At 38.3% G+C, this 21617-nt stretch overlaps 1 protein-coding gene across 1 annotated transcript; it reads left to right on the plus strand.

Annotated features, from left to right (window-relative positions):
- Nucleotides 1–1055: 1055 nt before the first annotated feature.
- On the plus strand, nucleotides 1056–21533 carry LOC121735275 (frizzled-9-like). The gene is made up of 2 exons (XM_042126046.1): nucleotides 1056–1385; nucleotides 20067–21533. The coding sequence occupies exons 1-2, from the start codon at nucleotides 1206–1208 to the stop codon at nucleotides 21417–21419; spliced, it is 1533 nt and encodes a 510-aa protein (XP_041981980.1). The 5' UTR covers nucleotides 1056–1205; the 3' UTR covers nucleotides 21420–21533.
- The last annotated feature ends 84 nt before the right edge of the window (nucleotides 21534–21617 follow it).

Below are 21617 nucleotides of genomic sequence, written 5' to 3' on the forward strand. Positions count from 1 at the left end.
ACACCACACCCCGAAGTCCACGCATGCGTCCTTAATTAGGCATTCCTCTTTCGTCCGGCCTGCGTACGCGCAGCTCCGGCGGCGCCTTTGACAGCCGCTCGCCCCGTCTCGCTCGCACAATACAGCTATTCATACCGGCGACCAGCGTTTCTTGGCCCCTTCTCCCCTTTCATCATTAAACACTGCAGCTTAGAACGGCGTTCCTGCTTATACTGGTCGTTGTAAGCGAAATGTGCATGCATGGGGCTATACAATTTTAAAGGCTATGCGATAAGTAATAGAGGATATTTTCGGTTGATGGGTTGTGCATGTTAAAGGTGTTATTTGAGTGATGTAATGAAGGGGCCTAATTGTATATTCTACTTGGGATGTCCGCGATAAAAGAGTGAGCGATAAAGGCCCTCTGTTATCTTACTTGCACATCAAAACCGAAAGGGAATAAACAAGGGGTTTGCAAATGTAATGTCCGCAAACTGCTTAAAATATGCACACCTACAATATGTAAAACTGCTTGAAATATGCACACCTATGTAAGTACTAAGTATAGAAAATGAGAGAAATTTTATAAAGGTGTTGTATTTTATCGTATTATTCGTATATACTATATCGTAATTAAAATAATGTAAGTATGTACATATGATATTAATTTTGAAGTAATTTTTTATACTTAACTTAAAAGCCTACATCAGAAGTGGGATGTTTTAGCGCTACGATCAAAATAATTTATGTACTAGCAATTTCCAACATCTACATTTATTCCTATTTTCTAACATCATTGCCTTTCTCAACCTCACCGGTCGAGGCAATTTAAAATAAAATCTTCCTCCCCAAGATAATTTAACATGCTTCATCGACTTTCTTACAAACAACAATTTATACGACCGTAGAAAATTGCTCCTCAGATTTGGATGAGCGATGCACGAATTAGGCTGCTTTTTACATTCACATTCAACTCTACATAATAAATTCATATAATATGGGCATTGAGCGGTGCGGCAGAACGCTCCACCGGCTGCGCGGCTGACCGGTTTCATTCCTTTTCCTTTGAAGCGCCGCGCCACGTTCGAAATTCGAAAATTCGAATCAGTCCGTTTTGAGCATTCACGGAGGACGGACGTATATAATGCACTTAAAACTTTTTACGTAGCTCGTGTTTATGTGAAATATGTTCGTATTTGTGGGACAATATTTATAACTGTGACACCATGCTAGCCAGGATTTTCTGTGTGGTAGTTCTGTCCTGGTCGGTGCTCGCTGACCAGGATGAGGTGGAAGGTGGCAAGTGTGAGAGGATAACGCTGTCTCAATGCCAGGATCTGAAGTACAATTGGACGGCCATGCCCAACCTCTTGGGGCATAATGATCAGAAGGAAGCAGAAGAAGCGGTAAGTTCGACAAAAAAGTGCGCAGTAAAGAAGATGAACACATTGTATAGTCTGTCAAAAAAGTGAAGAAATTAAAAAGTGGCAACATCGTAGTGTCATCCCTATTTTTCTTATATTGATTTGAAAGGTATGACACTACGATGTTGCCACTTTTTGATTTCTTCACTCTCTTGACAGACTATAGATTATTAATTGTTCATCTTCTTTATTACGCAGCTGTATTATAATATTATAACTTATTTTTCAGCTACATCTCTATTTGGATTAAATTAAGTACTTATACTAAACCAAAGTATACTTTCTGCCTAAGTTATAATATTCCACAACAAGGCGTATTCTTTCTACTGAAGTTGTCTATATTGTATTTTTGACTAAAACCACTTTTTAATTAAAGTCGTATGTTCAGTATACTGAAAAGTGGTACTATAGTCATACTACTATAGTAGCTCTTGCTGACAGCAAAGCTCTACTTTCGACTTAAATCAAGAGTGACTCTATTTTCTAGTAAATTTTGTATTTACTACGGGCTTTAATAACAGTAAATTTTCAAGGTTATAACTAAGTACATAAATCATTAAATAACTTGATTCTTAATTCAAAAATAACAGGGAAGTTACTACAGAAGCGACCTTACATTATTGTTCTGTTATTCTAAACTTGAATTCAAAAACATCGTGGGAATTTGGTGGGAATATTTTAGATGGAAACTACAAAGCGATTTTTTTAACTGCCAACCTAGCTCATATCATTGAATCGAGTTCTTATTATAAAATACTAGAGACGTAGAGACACAAAATGTAATTTTTCCCACCGTACTCTATCTTTTTAAGTAAGGAGTAACAAGTTAACAACCAATTATTATTAGTAGTTTCAGAGTTCATAATATGCTTCCGAAAGTCCTATAACCTATTAATGGCATTTCTAATTACAAACAAAAATCTAAGGTGCCAATTAATAATAGGATGCTGCCGAAGATTCGTTCATTTGTCTAATCATTTTTGTTTTTATAAACACTTCCAAAAAGGAGGTTCTATGTATCGCTGTGTAACTTTTTAAGGCTACGTTTTACTCTACGTCTACGCAAAAACATTTATGAAGCCTTTTTGATAGGGTTGGCCTACGGCCTAGTATTTGTTTATTGTCATGTCAACAATAGATAGCGATTGATAGGGCCTGATAAGTGATAAGGCGGCGCCTTTGCCGCCTTATCGGGTTATCGGGATTAGCAGCAAGTGGCTGTACTAACATTGTTTGGTTAGCATGGCTAAAGTAGGACGATTTCCTTCTTTCTGTGAAGGAAAGGTTGTGAGAAGAATAGAGAAGATAAAAGACGAAGGATACTTCTCATTTCATCCCTAAGATCTGTCACTTCTGTAAATGTTTCTCTTCTTTCGGATTTCTAAGGTGCCTATGCTGTCACTTCTGTAAATGTTTCTCTTCTTTCGGATTTCTAAGGTGCCCATGATGCCCCCCAACCAAAAAGAGGGGTGTTATAAGTTTTTAAGAGGAAAGGCGCCGAATCTTCATCTGTTTCAAACCTTAAATATGGCCCCTTAACCCATTAACACCTTTTTTTCGACTTCCATGTATGCATTTTAGGAACAACAGGACGCAAACTTGACAAAAAGATAAAAAGCTGTGAAAAAGTGCAAATTCAGAACTCTATTTGACTCTACGTTGTGAATTGTGAGACTTAAAGACGTTAAAATCTTTATTCTAACTTAATTGTCAGATTCCCATTCTTGTATCACATTGTATGTTCCTGGTATATCACTATGTACATACCTTATTATGTTTCTGTCGTATCTTTACATAGAAAATTGTCTTTGTGAAATCCGATATGTATTAATTTACAAATTACAACTAACTGTGCCATAAAGTTTCGTATTTAGTATCAATTTTACTGCATTTGGGGCACTTTTATTGCAAGGGGACGCTTATAGGCCCTTTAATATCTTCTAATAGACGTTAAACCAATGACATAGAGGCTATATTAATAGAGCGTGAGGGGTAAAATAATTATAAATTGAGTTTTGTCGCGTGGTTTTATGACAGTCGATAGCAGATGTTTTGGTGTAGATAGCTACTGTTCCATGTAATACCTACTGATATAATACCATATTCTGGTAAATACTACACATAAAGGACAAAATGTTTACCTAAGGCAAAGTCACAGGTGAAGACGTAGATGTAGAGGTCGTATAGGCCCAAATAAAGTTAGAAGAGCAACACAATAAATGAAAAGAACGAAAAAAATAAAAGCAATAAAAATATTACTAATAAATATTACTTTTTTATCGAAGTCGGTTAAAAATGTAACAAAATATAAGCCTATAAGGAAATTTTAAAACCAAAGCATAAACGAGCCCTGACTCCGTTAAGGCCGTTAGAGTCGAGGAGTGGAAAATATAATAATATTTAAAAAAGAAGAGACAGAATCTTCGCTTACATAACTTTTTAACGGTGCTAGCTGAAAAAAGCCTAGCTAGAAATCTCGCTTTAGCCTATTTAAATATGATAATGTTTTTGTCGGGCCTAAAGCAAGATCTTAAGGGGTTCTGAAAATATAGAGAGGCTTTGATATTATGTACTTTCTATTTTATTCCTCGTCACTTCTGCGTGCCTGTGAATCTATGGCAGTTATGTTTTGTTGTAAATGTAATTTGTTGTAACGAGCTTGTTTTTGTTGTTATTGTTAATGGCCTTGATTCAGCATGTGTTCACAAGGATTAACTTGATAGAAAAGTCAAAGTTCAAGGAGAATACGCCTAATTTAAATTAATGGCTAGACTGTTAATTGAGTGGCTAATTGGACGAAATTATTAAGTAAGGTTTTTTATTTACACTTTGCTAAAGTATTAGTTAGATAGTGTATTTGATGGAATATCAGTAGGTTTAAAAATACAATTTGGTTGTCCCGTTTGGTTTTGAAATTAAATCGTAATTTTAGAGAACTCTACATTTCCTATAAACTTTCATTTCACTTATCTGTATCCACATTATCGCGAAATAAACATTATATTATTATCTGTGGAAATGCAGTATATATTTAATATGGCCACACAAGGCAAACGGGTTCTATATCTCGGATCGCCGGCGTCTTTGACTCGCTTTAATGGCCGCGTCTTATCGCTCGCGATTACTAAACGATAGTTGGATTCTACATAATGGTCTTATAATCAACGGAAAAGGAACGCGATTAGAAACATTTTTTAAAAAAAGGAACGCTGACTTTTAAATGTTTTTTTCATTGTTCATTTGAAGTGCCTTAAGGCAGTAAGCATGATCATTTGCTTTAAAGTAAGTAAGTACTCTTTTTTCATACCTATAAAATTACTGTGATCTTGAAAGACTCGGTCTTTACAATATCTTAAAATTTTTTAGTAAAGAGTCATGTAGAGTTTATTTCATACTATAAAATTATGTTATCATTGAAATGGTTTTATAATGTCATATTTTGTTATGTGCCGAATACCTAATATAATTTGGTATTTGCTATCTATATTGTTGTGATAAGCAAATATAGGTCAATAAATTAAAACAATTTATAGCCTTACTAAAACAATAATTAGTTATGAAAAAAAAAACAAACTCAAAAAGTCGAGGTCTACATTTGTAAGTAAAAAAGGTTTCAAAATGTAAGTAGAGCAAACGTAGTGATTACATTCTCTTTGCATAGAGCTTTATTAACCGAATTCCAAAAAGGAGGAGGTTATATGTTATGCTGTGGATATTTTTTTTTATTTATATATTTTATAGAAATCAATTAGTAGGTAGCTAATTTGAATAATTTCTAAATATAGATTCATGTTGACACATGAATAATAAAAGTCAGAAATAGATTCAAAATTATAATGCTCGAATAAATATAGCCAAAAATAACAGTAGAGAATAACAGTAATCAGTAGAGATTCACACAGGTAGACACATTGTGTTATTACAAAAGAGGTTTATTTACATTCATTAAAATAACAAATTCGATATACTTACTTAATAAAATAAATCGCACATAATATTATGTTAGATTTGTATGCAAATATTGTAAAACAGTGGCAGCTCAGTTCATCTAAATAATTAATTTGTGTCACCATTTTTTGTGGAGTCTGGAGATGGCAGAATACTAAGCTATTCCCCTGAATACTAATCTCTATAAAATATTCAGTAAGTATACAAAACACCCAATTATTGGCAATTTAATATGATATTTGAAATGCACCTCAATGATATTGGTATTAAATGAAAGGCTTTGCTGAAATCTGAATGGGATAAGAAAAAAAAAATTGTTCGTGTTGATTGTTGTGTTGCTCAACTCAGCCCACTGAGATTCGATTTTCAAAATTCCTTTTTAGAATATGCAAGAGTTATCAGACGATAGCCGTATTAAACGATACGGATCGCCACTTAGCCCGTATCAGATAAGGCACAAATAAAAATAACGTCTGTGAACTCGCCGCACAGTTAATCTCGCAAGGTTATTAGCCTACTGACATTTTTGTACTACGCCTCACTTAAGAGCAGGAAAAAACATTATTAAATATTAATAGATACTAGCTGTTTGACCGATACCGACGACCGGTATCCGATGAAAATGACATTTTCTAGAAATGATTCCTAGCTAGATCGATTTATCGCCACCGAAACCCCCTATATACTAAATTTCATGAAAATCGTTGGAGCCGATTCCGAGATTCCAATATATATAATTGGAATCTCGGAATTATTAGAGTCTAGACGATCGCATCATTGAACAATTTATTTGACAATAAGATTGAAAGGCGGGCGCGATCAATATCAACCCTAGACGGTCAATATAAATATGTATTACACAATACGTGATATTGCACAATAAAATTGATCGTCTAGGGGCCGGCTAAGGCAGAGTTTATCAATCTTTTAATTATAATTTGTTTTGAAAGTATTAAGGAAAGCTTAGAGTTTAGACGATGTTATCTAATGTAACTTTACTAGCTGTTATATTATATGCGGCGTTATTTGTAATTGCTGTTTCGCCATTTTATATAACGTGTTATGACTTATGTAAGGCAGTAGGTAGGTACTGTTACCTAAAGTTATACCAGTCACAACTTAGGCCTTAGGCCGTAGTATTTCGTTTTCTGTGGTCCAAGCACCGTATAACCTTTACTATTGAGTAATACTTTCGAGTACCGTTAGTCAAAAGTAAAGGGAAAGCTCGCAACTCGCAGATAATCTTATCGTGTGCTTTTAAAATTGGAACACCACGATTTTTTTTTCTGGTAGAAAGACGACTTGCGAAAGAATGGAGCTAGTATTTTTTTTTTTGTCTTTACTTTTTATAGTTTCTGTTAAAATCATTATAATGTTAATCTTATCTTATATCTTTAAACGAGCAATTCTTGTATATAAATATATAATTGGAATCTCGATATCGGCTCCAACGATTTTCGTGATATTTAGTATATAGGGGGTTTCGGGGGCGATAAATCGATCTAGCTAGGAATAATTTTTAGAAAATGTCATTTTATCCGTGTTTTATGGAATACCGAGCTAAGCTCGGTCAAATAGCTAGTATTATCTAATTTGAACTAAATGGCTAAGCTAATTAGTAATTTTCTAAGAAAGCAATCATTGAGTTGTAACTTGTTAGTCAATATTGAAATTTCCACGAAATTTTAAAAGCTTTATTATTTAACACATAATTTAAATACTTACTTTAAAGTTATTATTTGACTATTACCACAGAATATATTATATTAGTAGTCTATTACCAAATTTCTACATCGATGATATTTTTGATAGTTTCATAACTCTACACTAGTCTCTACGTAAAAAAATCTTACCTCCCGCTCCCAACGTAATTAAGTTTGTTCCTTTGTCGGTAACACCCTTCAATAAAAAAAACACGCCATTGTGTCTTAAAACTACCCCATCATTAAAAAAAGTTTTGTTACACTTTAGTTAAAGAATAGGTGCCGTATAATTACCCTTTAAAATACGTCTTGTGTTATGTGTATGAACTCTTTTGTTTTAAGCTAAATAATGGACATTGTTTTGTAAGTTGTAACAGAAAGAGTTGCACAATTATTTGGAATTAGAGCTGAAAAATTAAACAAAGGCTAAAACGCTAAGGCAAATTTATTTAAAGCAACAAAATATAATATAGCGTAGGGCCTAGCTAAATACAATAATATAATAATATATTATTAAACTCGATGTAGCTCGCTACTCCGTTAGACCAAAAAGCATCAGGCTTCATCATCAAGCATCAGGGCAGGAATCGTACATATTCCGGGATGAAAAAGAATCGTTTCAGCTGTTTACAGTTTACACACACACTTTCGCATTTATAATATTTGAATCACGTATGAAACAACGCAAAATAAGCAGACGAATCGAAATCAGATTAAATCATAACGGAAACGATGGCGTGCGAAGCTTTCAAATTATAGATCACTGCGTATAAATCAGAAAGATCCAGAAACCCATATCGTTCCTCTCGCCGCGCCCGCCGGCCACAGAAATGGAAAAAGTACCAAATTGCCCACCCTAATTGCAGGTAGGCGAACAAAAAACGTGTTAATTCCAGAACTGGTTCTATAATAGAACCTTTTACAACCAGCGGTTGGATCTTTCCATTTGAACTTTTACTTATGTAAAAACTAGATGACGCAACTCCATTGCGCCAAAAATCGTTTAACGCGCAGGAACCGTACATTCTCTGGGATAAAAAGTATCCTATATCCATTCCCGGGACTCGAAGTATCTCTATACCAAATTTCTGCAAAATCGGTTCAGCGGTTTGACCGTGAAGAGGTAACAAACAGACGCATTTATATTAGTAAAAAGTTAATAGAATATAGACACTTTTTGCTTGTCTGTATGTCTGCTATCTCTGTTTTGCTCCTCTAATAAATAATTAAATACCAAATAACTAATAATATAATATTTTCTTCCTAAAAAGTAACATACGTTAAGCTAGAGCTGTTTCTTTTGAGCTAGAGTCTCGGCCATTTCAAAGAGCATGTGACATTTTCGTGATTAAAAAAAAGTAATTTTGGCGGCAAGAGATGAAACATGTGCCAATCGATAGTATGTACATCAAAATATAAATAGGAAATTATTATCAGTAAAATGTCGTTACTGATACGGTTTCGGAATAAATGAGAGTTAAATTTTTTTTTATGCAGCATTTTTTAACTCCTATTTATTCCAAAATTTCCAACTTTAAATACACCTATTAGGTTCCTTGATCTTTCATCCGTAATATAGTTATTACAAAAGCTATTTGAAACTTTTTGTTGAAACATTTTGACATTTGAATTTTGATGTAAGTAGCTAAAATTAAAAAATTCAAACTGCTGACCGCCGAATTCCGATGTGAAGATGATGAAGATATTTGAAATATAAGTTACACAAAATTTCAATTTAATTAAATTATCAGATCCGAGCTATACTAAATCTTCAATTGTAATATTGCAATTATAATAATGAATAACAAAACCATGAACCGTTGGGCGCCATCACAAAGGCGGGCACAAAAACTGCACACGCGCATAATGCGATTATTTATTGCACTTTGTTTCTCAGAACGGGAAGGTGCGGAATGATAGTGATGTGCACTGATAGCATACTTTATCGATAAAATTCCTTACAAATAAAAGTATTTGCACAGCTAATAAGCGAAACTATGCAACTTGCAAGGTCTTGTCTTTGTCTGACACATATGGAAAAATACTTTGCTTACAAGATTATGATTGCAAAATATTGTATTTACGCTAGAGAAGGAATGAATGAATTATATAACGTCGGTAAAAAGATAAATCTGTCACGAGATAAATTTCAAAACTACACAATTCTATGCATAGACTTATAATACATATATACTGTCGTTCTATGCACCACCCCTAAAAATCTGTTTTTGGACCTAGAATGCCTGATCTAGAATATGAAGCCAGCAGAGGTATACTGTTTTAATGCAACAATAATAAATGATTTTGTTTCCTATTCTAGTCCGTTTTCTATCAAACTAAAAAATATACTGTCATGAAATGTTAAGCCAAGCCCCAAGGACAAAGACGTAATTAGTCAACGTTTAAAAATAGTATTTTATTAAATTTAAAAAATTGTATAAGTATTTTATTTTTTGATAAAAACTGTCTTACTGTTTACCAAAACGAACACGTACTTATTATTTACGTTAGATGTCGCCCGCAACTCCGTTGCGCCAAAACTCGTTTATCGCGCGGGAACCGTACATTTTTCTGGGACAAAAAGTATCCTATGTCCTTTCTCGAGACTCAAAGTACTCCATGCCGAATTTCAGCAAAATCGGTTCAGCGGTTTGAGCGTGAAGAGGTAACAGACAGACAGACACACTTTCGCATTTATAATATTAGTATGGATTGAATTAAAAAATATATAGAAACTGGGGTACTGAGTCATCGCTATCTTAACTTCTAGTAAATGCGAACATAGTGATATCGATAAACGGCGATTACAGCCCTATTAGCGCATCAAAGGGCGCCGCAGACCAACGACCCGGAGCTCATTTATAATGAAAACCATTCATTACGATATGTTGTAATTACAGATAACGATAAGTCGTGCAGATTATATTTTGATGGCTTCATTTCACTTTACGTTTACCGTGCACACTGTACACGCAAAGATGGCTTCGACTTTGGCTTGAAATAATGAAGGAAATTAATGAAAATTGGTTATGAATAAGTCTAGGACAGAATAAAGGTACATGTAGAGATGTAGAGTTTCCATTGCAACTTCCTGCTTTTCTGTACCTTAAACGCAATAAACGCCAATGTTATTAAAACTTTTTGGTTCATAAAAAAAGTTACGCCATAAAAGGCATCGTATGCACATTCAAAACATGTTGAAGTTATAAAAAAAAACATTATCGGGCGGATGACAGCGCGCGCCCGTACACTTGTCAATTACTTGCCCGCCAGTGAAGCTTGAATAGCGGTCTTTTTGAGTCTTTTTGTTACTAAACCGCTGGCACAATCGACCACCTAAATACTTTTAAAAGGATGCACGTCGAGAAGTATAAAATAAAAGAATGCTAAATGTATTTTCAAAAAAAAATCAAGCTAAAATGGGGTAAATAAAAAGAGTCTTTTTTATAATCTTACGGTGGTATGAATAAAAAAATCTTAGTGAACGTTTTAACAGCTTTCTAACTAAAATGTTCACTAAAGTTAAAAACCGTCTTATAACACTCCATATGAATAAACGGTCGCTAAGCCTTCGCTAAGTAAAATACCTTTAGATGACGTTTTATAAGAATTTTTTTTGGTAATGTTGGCAGTGTGTCAATTTATTGTATTCCACAGATTAAAAATTGTAATCAATGTGTCAAAAATAAAGAGTAAAGAAAAAATAAATGTACTTTATGGATTTTATAAATCATAGAGCATAGTAGACTTTGACATTGGCAACTCACTAAGGCCGCCATAATAAAAGAAGAAGAAGAATAATGAAAAGAAGGAGAAGATAACTAAAAATACTATTTTATTCTGTTTTACTTTTGAGGCCTACAATTAGTGCATTTGACACAATGTATCTAAGGGTCTATACAGACGGACCGCATTTCAACTGCAATCCAACCGCAAATTGCAGTTCAAGTGCAGTTTGAATGCAGTTGACACGACTGCAATAGAACTGCAAACCAAACGCGCAGTTGGATTGCAGTTCATTTGCAGTTGGCGTGCAGTCGCGTGAACTGCATACCGACTGCATCCAAACTGCACTGCTGGAGAGCGGACCGTGCGGGCGGGTAGGATGGTGCAGTTTAGATGCAGTCAGTATGCAGTTCACACGACTGCACGCCAACTGCAAGTCTGCAACTGAACTGCAATCCGACTGCGCGTTTGGTTTGCAGTTCTATTGTAAGGTCTACACAGATGGACCGCATTTCAACTGCAATCCAACCGCAAATTGCAGTTCAAGTGCAGCTTGAATGCAGTTGACACGACTGCAATACGACTGCAATAGAACTGCAAACTAAACGCGCAGTCGGATTGCAGTTCAGTTGCAGTTGGCGTGCAGTCGAGTAAACTGTATGGTTTGCAGTTCTATTGCAGTCGAATTGCAATCGTGTCAACTGCATTCAAACTGCACTTGAACTGCAATTTGTGGTTGGATTGCAGTTGAAACGCGATCCATCTGTGTAGACCCGTAATCGTGTCAACTGGATTTAAACTGCACTTGAACTGCAATTTGCGGTTGGATTGCAGTTGAAATGCGGTCCGTCTGTAGAGACCCTTACTGATTCTTGAAATTGCAATAATGTCAGAAATCGCGATAATACTCGATATTGCGTCCATTTTCAGTCTCTTAAAATGGTCTTAAAGTAGGTACGAGGCTTCACTAAAGTTTGCGAACTCCTATTTGACGTTTCGCGCCTAAACAACTGTTAGCAAACGTTTATTCATATCGATTATGCTTAAAATGTTCTTAAAATAGGTTTAAAACAGGCGCGCTATTTTTTGACAGCTGTCACCTTAAAAAGGTGTTAGAGCACTGTTAGAGAACCTTTATTCATATTAAATTTTACAACAGGCTTATAAAGCTGTTGTAAACCTTCGTTAAGTTTTTATTCATACGACCGTTATAAGTTATAATATATAAAATCTTATATATAAAATTCTCGTGTCACAATGTTAGGCCGCGTACTCCTCCGAAACGGCTTTACTGATTTTAACAAAATTTTATATGCATATACAGTGGGTCTGAGAATCGGCTACTGGGTACTTTTTATATTGATAAGTGCATTTGTTGAATAAATACATATGTAATAGTAAATTATTACAACTCGAGACTGACAGCGACCATTGTTTGTGCGACGGGATGGCGATGGATGTTGCCATGGTGACATACTTATTTAGTCACTTCAATAAAATAATACGGGCGAAATATGGCAAAGAAACGTTTGCCGGGACAGCTAGTAAAATATAGAGTAGGTACTTTGATTTAAGGTGGATGGCGACTGTTAACACCACCGACCAAAATATCAGTAAAACCAAGAATTATTTCTAAAATCTGTGAATTGTGATTAACATCCACGGTAGATGCTGTACAACATTATTAATTGTTATTAAAATAGGACAAACTTAATTTGATGCATGTCGACATGTCCTTTTGATAGACGGCCCCATATTGCGTTTTAAACACACAGATAAGGAGGGAAAGTACGCTGTACGAGGCGCCTGATAACAAAAGTGGCACACCAATGGCACACTTTGTTTTGGAGTCATTAAGGAATTTGAAGACATAGTCACATCACATCAGCTGGTAGGTAAACATGTTTTTGACTAGGCATTAGTGCTTAGGCAGCAAAAAACACAAACATTGGCTTCGAACTTTACCAACTCTATTGTTTGCTAGCATTAGTGAATTTCAGATCAGTTTCATTGAAAATTATCGGGGAATATTTTCTAATGTCTTAATTACTAAATATTACCTAGGCTATACCAACCACGTGAAGGGACATAGGGGCTATTTTTTACGGAAAAATGTACGGTTTCCGTGAAATTCCTAAATTACGCGGGCGAAGCCGTGCGGAACATCTAGTCTTACATAAACTTTAATGTGACTAACGTAAAATCTTATCAATAAATTAAGTATTCACGGTAAAGTACTCCTAAAATCCTCAGACTCCATAGGCACTTGGTTTACCTTCTAATCTGATATTATACTGATATTACAGGAAAACAGTAGCATTGATATTTTTGTTGGGACACTCAAGAGTTACCAGCTAGGCAGCTACCGTGATGTTTCATAATATCAGTTGTTTGTCGAGCTCAAGATAACTTCGGTATATTTAACTGCAGTACGTGCATCATATTATGGTATTCACGTTTTGGCTGATGTCACCAGGGGCTCTACCATGAGCTCTTAAAACAGTATTACTTTAATACTTATTAGTTATTACTTACTTTTGAATTTCGCATAAACAAACATGATCTCTATTTATTGTTTAGTCTGAAAGTAATAAGTAATACTGATATTATGTGCTGATATTATAAGATGTCATGGTACCCCTACTGCTGATACGCAACTAGTCCCAAATGTCGGGAGTTCTTAACTATTTTTGACAGGAGATTATCTTTTCACTAGCACTTAAGATTAGCTTACGTTAGATCGCCAATCAACAACGCTATTTCTAAGATGAGCTCTTGTCAAAAAAACCTAGAAACTGTGCCCTATTCCCCGCGTTCCATTTAGCGTTTAAACGATCAAAACGCCCAAAATAGGAGGCATTTTGAGCGTTTTGATAGTTTTTAACGCTAAATGGAACGCGGGGATAGTGTGCTACGCGCCTACGTAGTAGCGTGACGTAGGCACCTACTTTGGAACTTAAGTTACATTTAAGTAAGCCTTAATAATTATACTGTGGCTAGTAACTAACATGCATAAAATGTGACAAACGCAGTTTTTCGCATTTATAATAATTTCAGAACACAAATATTTTTGAATTTCTTCAGAGCTGGACACGAGTATTTTGCTCCTCGGATATTTTTTTAATTCTTGCGATGGACACAAGGCTTTTGCTGTGCCGCTGATGGCACGGTCAATTAAGTCCACCTGCGGCGGTATCGGAATGTACGGGAACGAATGGACCACGACACCGCGTCTAATTCATAATGGCGAGTGGCCACACTGTAGCTGATGCTAGGATAAAGTTGATTTTGAGGTTATCTTTTGAATTTTGTGAGATTTTTGGGGTTTTAGTTTATCACAGTTTAAAGCTAATATACTGTATTAAAGAATTTATTTTCAGGACGTATCTATGTAAAGAAGATTAAAATTAAATTGTGATAATAACTTACTTTGATTTCTGAATAACAACATCGCATATTCACATAATATTTAGCAAAATTCATAGCTCTCCCACGGCTTATTCAACTGTGAAATTATTATAAATAGCAAGTAATTTTGCATGAAATTAATAATTTAGAAGTTATTAATTTTAATTATTTTCTTAATAATCAGTTTCAAAAATTAAGCAGCAAAAACTAAAGGCGATTAGCAACTTAAAATTATACGTGTTGGTGATTTATTCAAAAAATAATTAAGTAACTAACAAAGTAACAAATTAATAATCAACATTTTTCATCCGTGTGGGAATCCTACACACATCTTCCTTATTGGACACTTTAATCCCAAGAAAATTGAGCTTTAATTCATACTACATAAGACACATTTTGCCTTGTACAGTGCCTTGCTAGAATTTTACCTCTTATCACCAAGAGATAGAGTTCACTTTTGAACCGTGTAATCGGTTATAATGGTGTATACGGTATCTTTTAATACCGGACAATTTTGACTTTCTCATTCTAATCCGAGGTCTACCAATTATTGGCACTTAAGGTTTTATGGGTGTATCAAGTATCATCTAAAATTTCTGATTGGTCATGATGGAAGTTTGAACTCTACTAGAATTTACTTCTCTAAGTTACGAATAAATTCTGTACCTAATTTTAGTTTTAGCCATTATAGACTATAGAATATAAAAAAAAAATTTTGAGCAAAGAGTTTTTAACAGATAATTTACAATTTAACGGTCCCCTAAACTAGGCGAGGCCTGTCTGTAATCTTCTGTATTCAAAAGTTACAATAATTATAAAATCCTAATTCCTACCTGATCCAAATAACTTTAAAGATTGGGATGTCCTTCTGAAGAATATCCAGCCCCATCTACCCCTCTGCATGTTGGGCCATCATGGATAATGATTGCTGCCATGACTGTAGTAATATAGCTGTTTACTCCATGCACAATCTGCAACGATGAACGATCATGCGCAAATCGCAATTTTAGACAAATCGCTTGTTCTTGACTCTATAACTCGATATGGACCAAGCTGTCTAGGACATTATCATTGTTAATTGTCAATAAAACTTGCACAATATCCTTCAAAACGATTACCATTTCGTAACAAGTAGGTAAACCGATCAAATACCGTTGGCCTTAGCATATCGTGGCTAATCCTTCACGCCGGTCCGCCAGTACAAACTATACACAACACACAAGCTAAACCGTCTATAAATATACCAGTGTTAGCTTTTGCAGGGCTGTCAACTTCGAGAAATTATTAATAATTATTTACTTTCACTATAGAATTCGTCTCTACAACTAAATTATCCAAAGCTTCCTTTGCTATTAATTTAGTGCCTTATGAGCCTAGATTGTTTAGACTCAAAAATTTATCTGATAGTGCTGACATCTGAATGTGAAATAAGACTACTTTTTTGAAAAATTAACTAAGTAGTCAATATGCAAGAACAATTATTATTACTATGTCGAGATTTAAGAAATCTGCATAAGTAATTAACTAGTTTAAATTAGACACAACATTGAAAATTTATAAACTTTAAAAAGTGAACCACTAAAAGGGTTGTCGAGTACCTACAGCGTATCGCGATTCGCGTCGCGAGATGGGTAAAAATGGGAATATTGGGCGTTTTTGCGCATTTATCCATCTAGGTGGGAAAATGGCTGGACGTTTTTGCTATAGGCATCGTACATTTTGCCCTTTTAGCACAGAATATAATATATTAGTTGTACAAACTGTAACACAAACTGTCATGTGACAACCCTACAGTACAAACGTCGGCACTTTAATCTCAATTCGCACACGCTGTGTAAACAACTGTAACTCGACTGCCTTTGATGCGCCCGCGCCGATCGCGGATCACAGATATGATATTACACACTTTACATGTTTCTGCTATGTACATTGTATAGGTATATGTTAGGTAGATCGTATCAATGACCATAAAACCGCTCCTCAAAGTTGTCGACTTGTTAAAAACCTAAAAATTAGGTACGTAAGTCAGAAAGTAAGCGAATAATAATTTATTTAATCAAATTGAAAAAAAAACATTAAGTAATCATGTTGGCGTTGACTTATGTCGGGTTTCTATGGATTTTAACAGAAGTTTATCTATCCCCTAGCGCATTTGATAGGCCGACGCCAACGTCGAAAAATTGACCAATTAACAACGTACTGTTGAATTGAAAAACGTGTGAAGGGACCATTATAATAAAGTTTCAGTAGCATGAAAGTTTATGATAACCATATTTTTTGGAAGTTGGCAAAAATAGTTCTATTGAAGTAGTCGCGGGCTGATGTTGTTTAATATTAAAATAAAATAAAAAAAATAAAAAATGTTTTATTTCTGAGTAAATTTGAATCAATTTTTTTCAGAATGTCTACCTGATGCCTACCACCGGTTCGGGAACTACCCCGACGAGAAGAACCGGCGTAAGAAACTCGCACGGGTCTATTATAATTTATATTACATCAGTGGAAGTTTAACGGCCGTTCCCAATATTTGATCTATCTCTGGTTTTGCCCTACTAGAGATAGGAATAGCTCACAATTGACATAAAATATATGTCTCTAATGTCTAAAGTGAGTTATTCCTATCTCTAGTAGGGCCAAACCAGAGATAGATCAAATATTGGGAACCACCGTAAGTGGCAGTTTATATTTTATGATAACCGCCCTTTTTGGAAGTCGGTTAATTAGAACACATCAAAGTTGGCTGATGCGGGCTGATGATGTTGAACGTTAGTATATCGTAAACACTTCACATCAAAAGGGTTCCGTTCCGCGCGAACACACACAATAATGAGCTCGCACGTGTAACGACGGGGCATGAAGCTAGGCTTTATTTAGAACTATGTACCTAGACTTTTTAATTAGTAATAGAAAGTGTCGAGAAACGTACATTATCCCAAGGCTAATGAAGCCTATATCTCCGGGATCAACTCGTCTGCAGTCTGCACTTAATGTTACCTATTTAGTTTCGGAAGTTTAGAATTTATTCGATGAAAATATTTCCTCTCTATACCGTAATATTTCCTCTAGTTACTGTTATAATAAAAACAATATAAAATCTCTCGGACATATTTTATAATTATTTCTACAACGATAAGTAGAGTGCGCCCTTTCCCGTTGTCTCATGTTTGCTTTGTGAAGGCTTTGTGCAACAAAAAAATAATGAAAAAAAAAACAAATTCAAAGTTCAAAAGTTTTGATGACGCCAATCAAAGATGGCGACTTAATATGACGACCTTTTGGGCTTCGAATTCGCGCGCAAAAACTCCCGCCATGAACGGAGCCACAAGGCAAGGACGCGACGGTTTTTTGCGCAGGCGCACGATCAGCGGATGTCGAACCATCGCTCTGCTGAATTATATTTTAGGGTTCATTACCAGGGTTCAGCTGGTCTGAGGTTAAATTTTTCGTCTTTTTTACTGGCTTTTATTCTAGTATTTTTTAAAGTTTTAACAAATGCTGTCTCTACGATCTGCCTGTTGCCAGAAATATAAGTGCCTATTTTTTTAGCAAATATCTTTTTACGAGCATTTTGTAAACTAAGACTAGAAATCGAATGCGACATGAGCATTTTTCTTGATAAGAAGAAACGTTAGTAAAATGTAGAGTTTAGGCGGCTGATTTCTCTCTCGAAGGCTTAGCTCTATTTTTTTATGACCTGTTGGTCTGCAACATATTTTTTATATGTTCATACCAGGTTTTTTGGCTGTTTCCATTACTTTCTATCAACATTTAGATATAAATCATAAAGATACAGTAGCCAAATCAACACACTTACTAAAACCACTTTTTCTGTTGGGTCATTAGTCATTACCTGAACTAAATCCTGTTAGAGGTGCATGCCGGCCGTTTTTCGTCAGACTCCGACAATAGTCAGCAAACATTGATGTTTGCGTTCCAAAATGGGTTTTGTCGGTGATGAGTTAAGGCGAAGTTCATAAGATATTATATGGACACATAAAAATAATTGCTGAGTATAAAAAGAACTATTCTGCAAAAATGGAGGGAATGAATCTGGAGAATAATAGTCGTAAATTACTGTATTATAGGGAAATATAGTTGCCAGTCTTTTTCAAAATTGGTGCAAGATACAGTTGAAAAAAATATATATGTACCTAATATTATACATAGTATATATTCAACTTGATATTTCTCACGACTCAGTACTCAGCCCCCGTAGACAAGTGGCAAAACGCTTACGCTAATGCCCGTTGCAGACGATGCGCAGTAGCTTGCGCAAGTACTAATACTAAGCATATATTTTCATCGTGTGAACGCATTTTGCTTAGTGAAAGTGCGAGTGCAAGTTGCTTAGTAGCACTCGCTTTGGTCCTCGCGCAAGTGCGACTCATTTGCCCCCGCTCCGTCTACTTCACCCCCGCGCTACTTCACTGGTCATCGTTTGAACATGCGTTGACCAGTACTAGCGCCAGTACTAGCGCCAGTTCAGTCTGTTTGTTGTTTTGGTAAAGATGTAGAAACCTACCACTAGATTGTTGGGGAGTTGGTTGTTTTATTGAGTCTTAATGTTTTAAGTTTGTGAATTAAAAATGAATAAATGGAATTCAGACAAAACTATACAGTTTTCCTTTTTCTTAATTCTGTATTTCTTGCATCAGTTCCTCTGCTATCACTCCATTTAGCTCTTGAATTAGGCACTTAAAAAGTTTATTCAAAACCATACGCTTGTCCATGGTTGCCTACTATGCACTGGCACTATACAAAGCTACTTCGCGTGATCTTTTTACGTTTGAACGCTGGCGCAAGTACCTGCGCAAGTACTCGCGCAAGCTACTGTGCATCGTCTGCAACTAGCGTTACAAAATGTATGGATTTGACATTAGTATTCGCTAGCGAAGCGATGACTTATGTCATGTATCGCATACATTTTGTAGCGCTAGCGTTAGCGTTAGCGCTTTGCCACTTGTCTACAGGCCCTGTACTAACGTTCCAAATAATAGATAACAACAAAATGGACTTTAACTTTTATAAAACTTTTTTTTTCAATCGTAAAAACAAAGAGAATGTTACGAAAATTGCAAGCTGCGAGTTGTTTTAATTGCAGTTTGTTGGTGCAGGTGGTTATTTTACTTTATGAGAAAGCCATCAGCGAGTTAAGCTACGTCATTCTTTTTCTTTCTTAAAACACGCCATTTTAATTTATGCTTGTGATTTGTGAATAGCCTTCATTCGTTGAAAACGCATTCATTTAATCGGTGAAATTAGACTTATAAATAAAAATAAATGTACAAAACATGTGAAGCTTGAAATTCTTCAAACGCGGAACATCCCTTTAAGACTCAGCCATGCGCGTACTCTTTTGAAGTCCACATCACATGCGATGGTTTAAACCAGCTGTTCAACTTTCAACTGTAAATTAGGGCATCAAGGTTTATATTTCGTTGGACGGTGAGCTGGTGTGTTTGTATACTTTAAAACGTTGTCCATTGACTCTATTCCGAGTACTCGGTATTATTTATTCGCTCGGATAAACATGATATTGAGCCGAATTGGTTGTATTGTTTGTCAAACTCAAATAACGAGCCCATTCAGTGCGCCATTAGAGGTATCGAGTAGCCGGGAATGTTATTCTTTTGTACCTAATCCGAGGGGCTCCATTGTTGAGAACGGATAAAAGATTATCTGCTGTGTTATCCTGCTGCATTTCCGATTTTTTCACGACTTTGAAATTGCTTTTCGATATGCCTATTGCGAATGGCAAAAAGCTCGGAGACGGTTTTTGCGACGTAACATTTTTTTATTCACTAGTCCGTACAAAAAGATGCAGTTTATTTTAAATTATAAAGTGCAGAAATTTAACAATCATCTTTTCTTGTTCCAGATGTCAGCCTTCTCCGGTCTGCTGGCGAGCGAGTGCTCCCCGCACGCGCGGTTTCTGCTGTGCTCGGCCTTCGCCCCGCTGTGCAGCGCGCAAGTGGCAGGCAGCGTGAGCGCCTGCCGCGCGCTGTGCGAGCGCGTGGTCGCCGACTGCCGCGCGCAGCTGCGCCTGCTGCCCGCGCCGCTCGACTGCGCCGCCTTCCCGCAGCGGCCCGGCCGCCGCTTGTGCATGCGGCCCCCGGACGCCGGCGACCCCGAGCCCGAGCCGGCGCCCCCGCCGCGCTGGCCCTTCGAGCCGCGCGCCTGTCCGCCCGGCCACGCGCGCGCACCGGGCGGCGCCTGCCGGCCGGCGTGCGGGCAGCCCGTGCGCTACTCCCTCGCCGACCGGCGCGCGGCCGAGCTCGGCACGACGGCGCTGGCCTGGCTGGCGACGCTGAGCACGACGCTGGCGCTGCTGACGTTCTGCGCGGAGCCGGCGCGCTACCGCTACCCGGAGCGGCCGGCGGCGTGGCTGGCGGCGTGCAACCTGGCGGCGGCGCTGGCGCACGTGGCGCGCGGCTGGCTGGGCGCGGAGGCGGTGTCGTGCGCGGGCGGCGCGCTGGCGGCGGACGGGCTGGCGGCGCCGGCGTGCGCGGCCTACTTCGCGGTCACGTACTACTGCACGCTGGCGGCGGACGCGTGGCTGGCGGGCGCGGGCGTGGCGTGGTATCTGACGGCGGCGGGCGAGTGGTCGACGGAGGCGCTGGAGCGCGCGGCGGCGTACCTGCACGCGGCGGCGTGGGGCTGGGCGGGCGCGTGGACGGCGGCGGCGCTGGCGCTGCGGCGCGTGGCGGCGGACGAGTTGACGGGCACGTGCGGGGTGGCGGACGCGGCGGCGGCGGCGCTGGAGGGCGTGCCGCGCGGCGCGCTGCTGCTGGCGGCGGCGGCGCTGGCGGCGGGCGCGGCGCCGGGGATCGCCCGCGTGCGGCGCGCGCTGGACCCGCGCGGGTCGCGGCGCGTGGGGCGGCTGGCGCTGCGGGCGGCGGCGGGGGGGCTGCTGTACCTGGTGCTGGCGGCGCTGGCGGTGGGGTTCCGCGTGTGGGAGGCGCGGGCGCGGGAGGCGCGCGGCGGCGTGGCGCTGCTGGCGGCGCTGGAGGCGGGCGAGGCGGGGGCGGGGGGCGAGGGCGCGGGGGCGGCGGCGTCGACGTGCCTGCGGCTGGCGGGCGGGGTGGCGGCGGGGTCGTGGGCGTGGTCGCGCAAGTCGGCGGCGGTGTGGCGGCGGGTGCTGTGCCCCCCGCGCAAGGCGCCGTGCTGCGCGCCGCCGCTGCTGGCGCCGCCCCCCTACTACAAGCGGCCGCTGCACGTGTCTAGAGTGTAGTGGCTAGTGACTTCTGTGAAGTGTGCTGTGTGACCGCTGCCTTCTGTGAAGGCTCTCTCGATGTGTACAAATATTGTAAATAGCGTTTTTGTTAAGTACAATTATTATTATAATTATTTTAGAAAAATATACTGTTGATTTTATTATATCTGCTTTTATTTTTACTTGCTATTGAACGGCAGATGGCGTCTTGCAAGC

Source organism: Aricia agestis, chromosome 17 (genome assembly GCF_905147365.1).
Source record: "Aricia agestis chromosome 17, ilAriAges1.1, whole genome shotgun sequence".
NCBI classification, from domain to species: domain Eukaryota; kingdom Metazoa; phylum Arthropoda; class Insecta; order Lepidoptera; family Lycaenidae; genus Aricia; species Aricia agestis.

Coding starts and splice junctions, on each gene's coding strand:
- LOC121735275 (XM_042126046.1), top strand. CDS start 1,206: ATGCTAGCCAGGATTTTCTGTGTGGTAGTTCTGTCCTGGTCGGTGCTC. Junction 1,386..20,066: donor AGAAGGAAGCAGAAGAAGCG/GTAAGTTCGACA, acceptor TTCTTGTTCCAG/ATGTCAGCCTTCTCCGGTCT.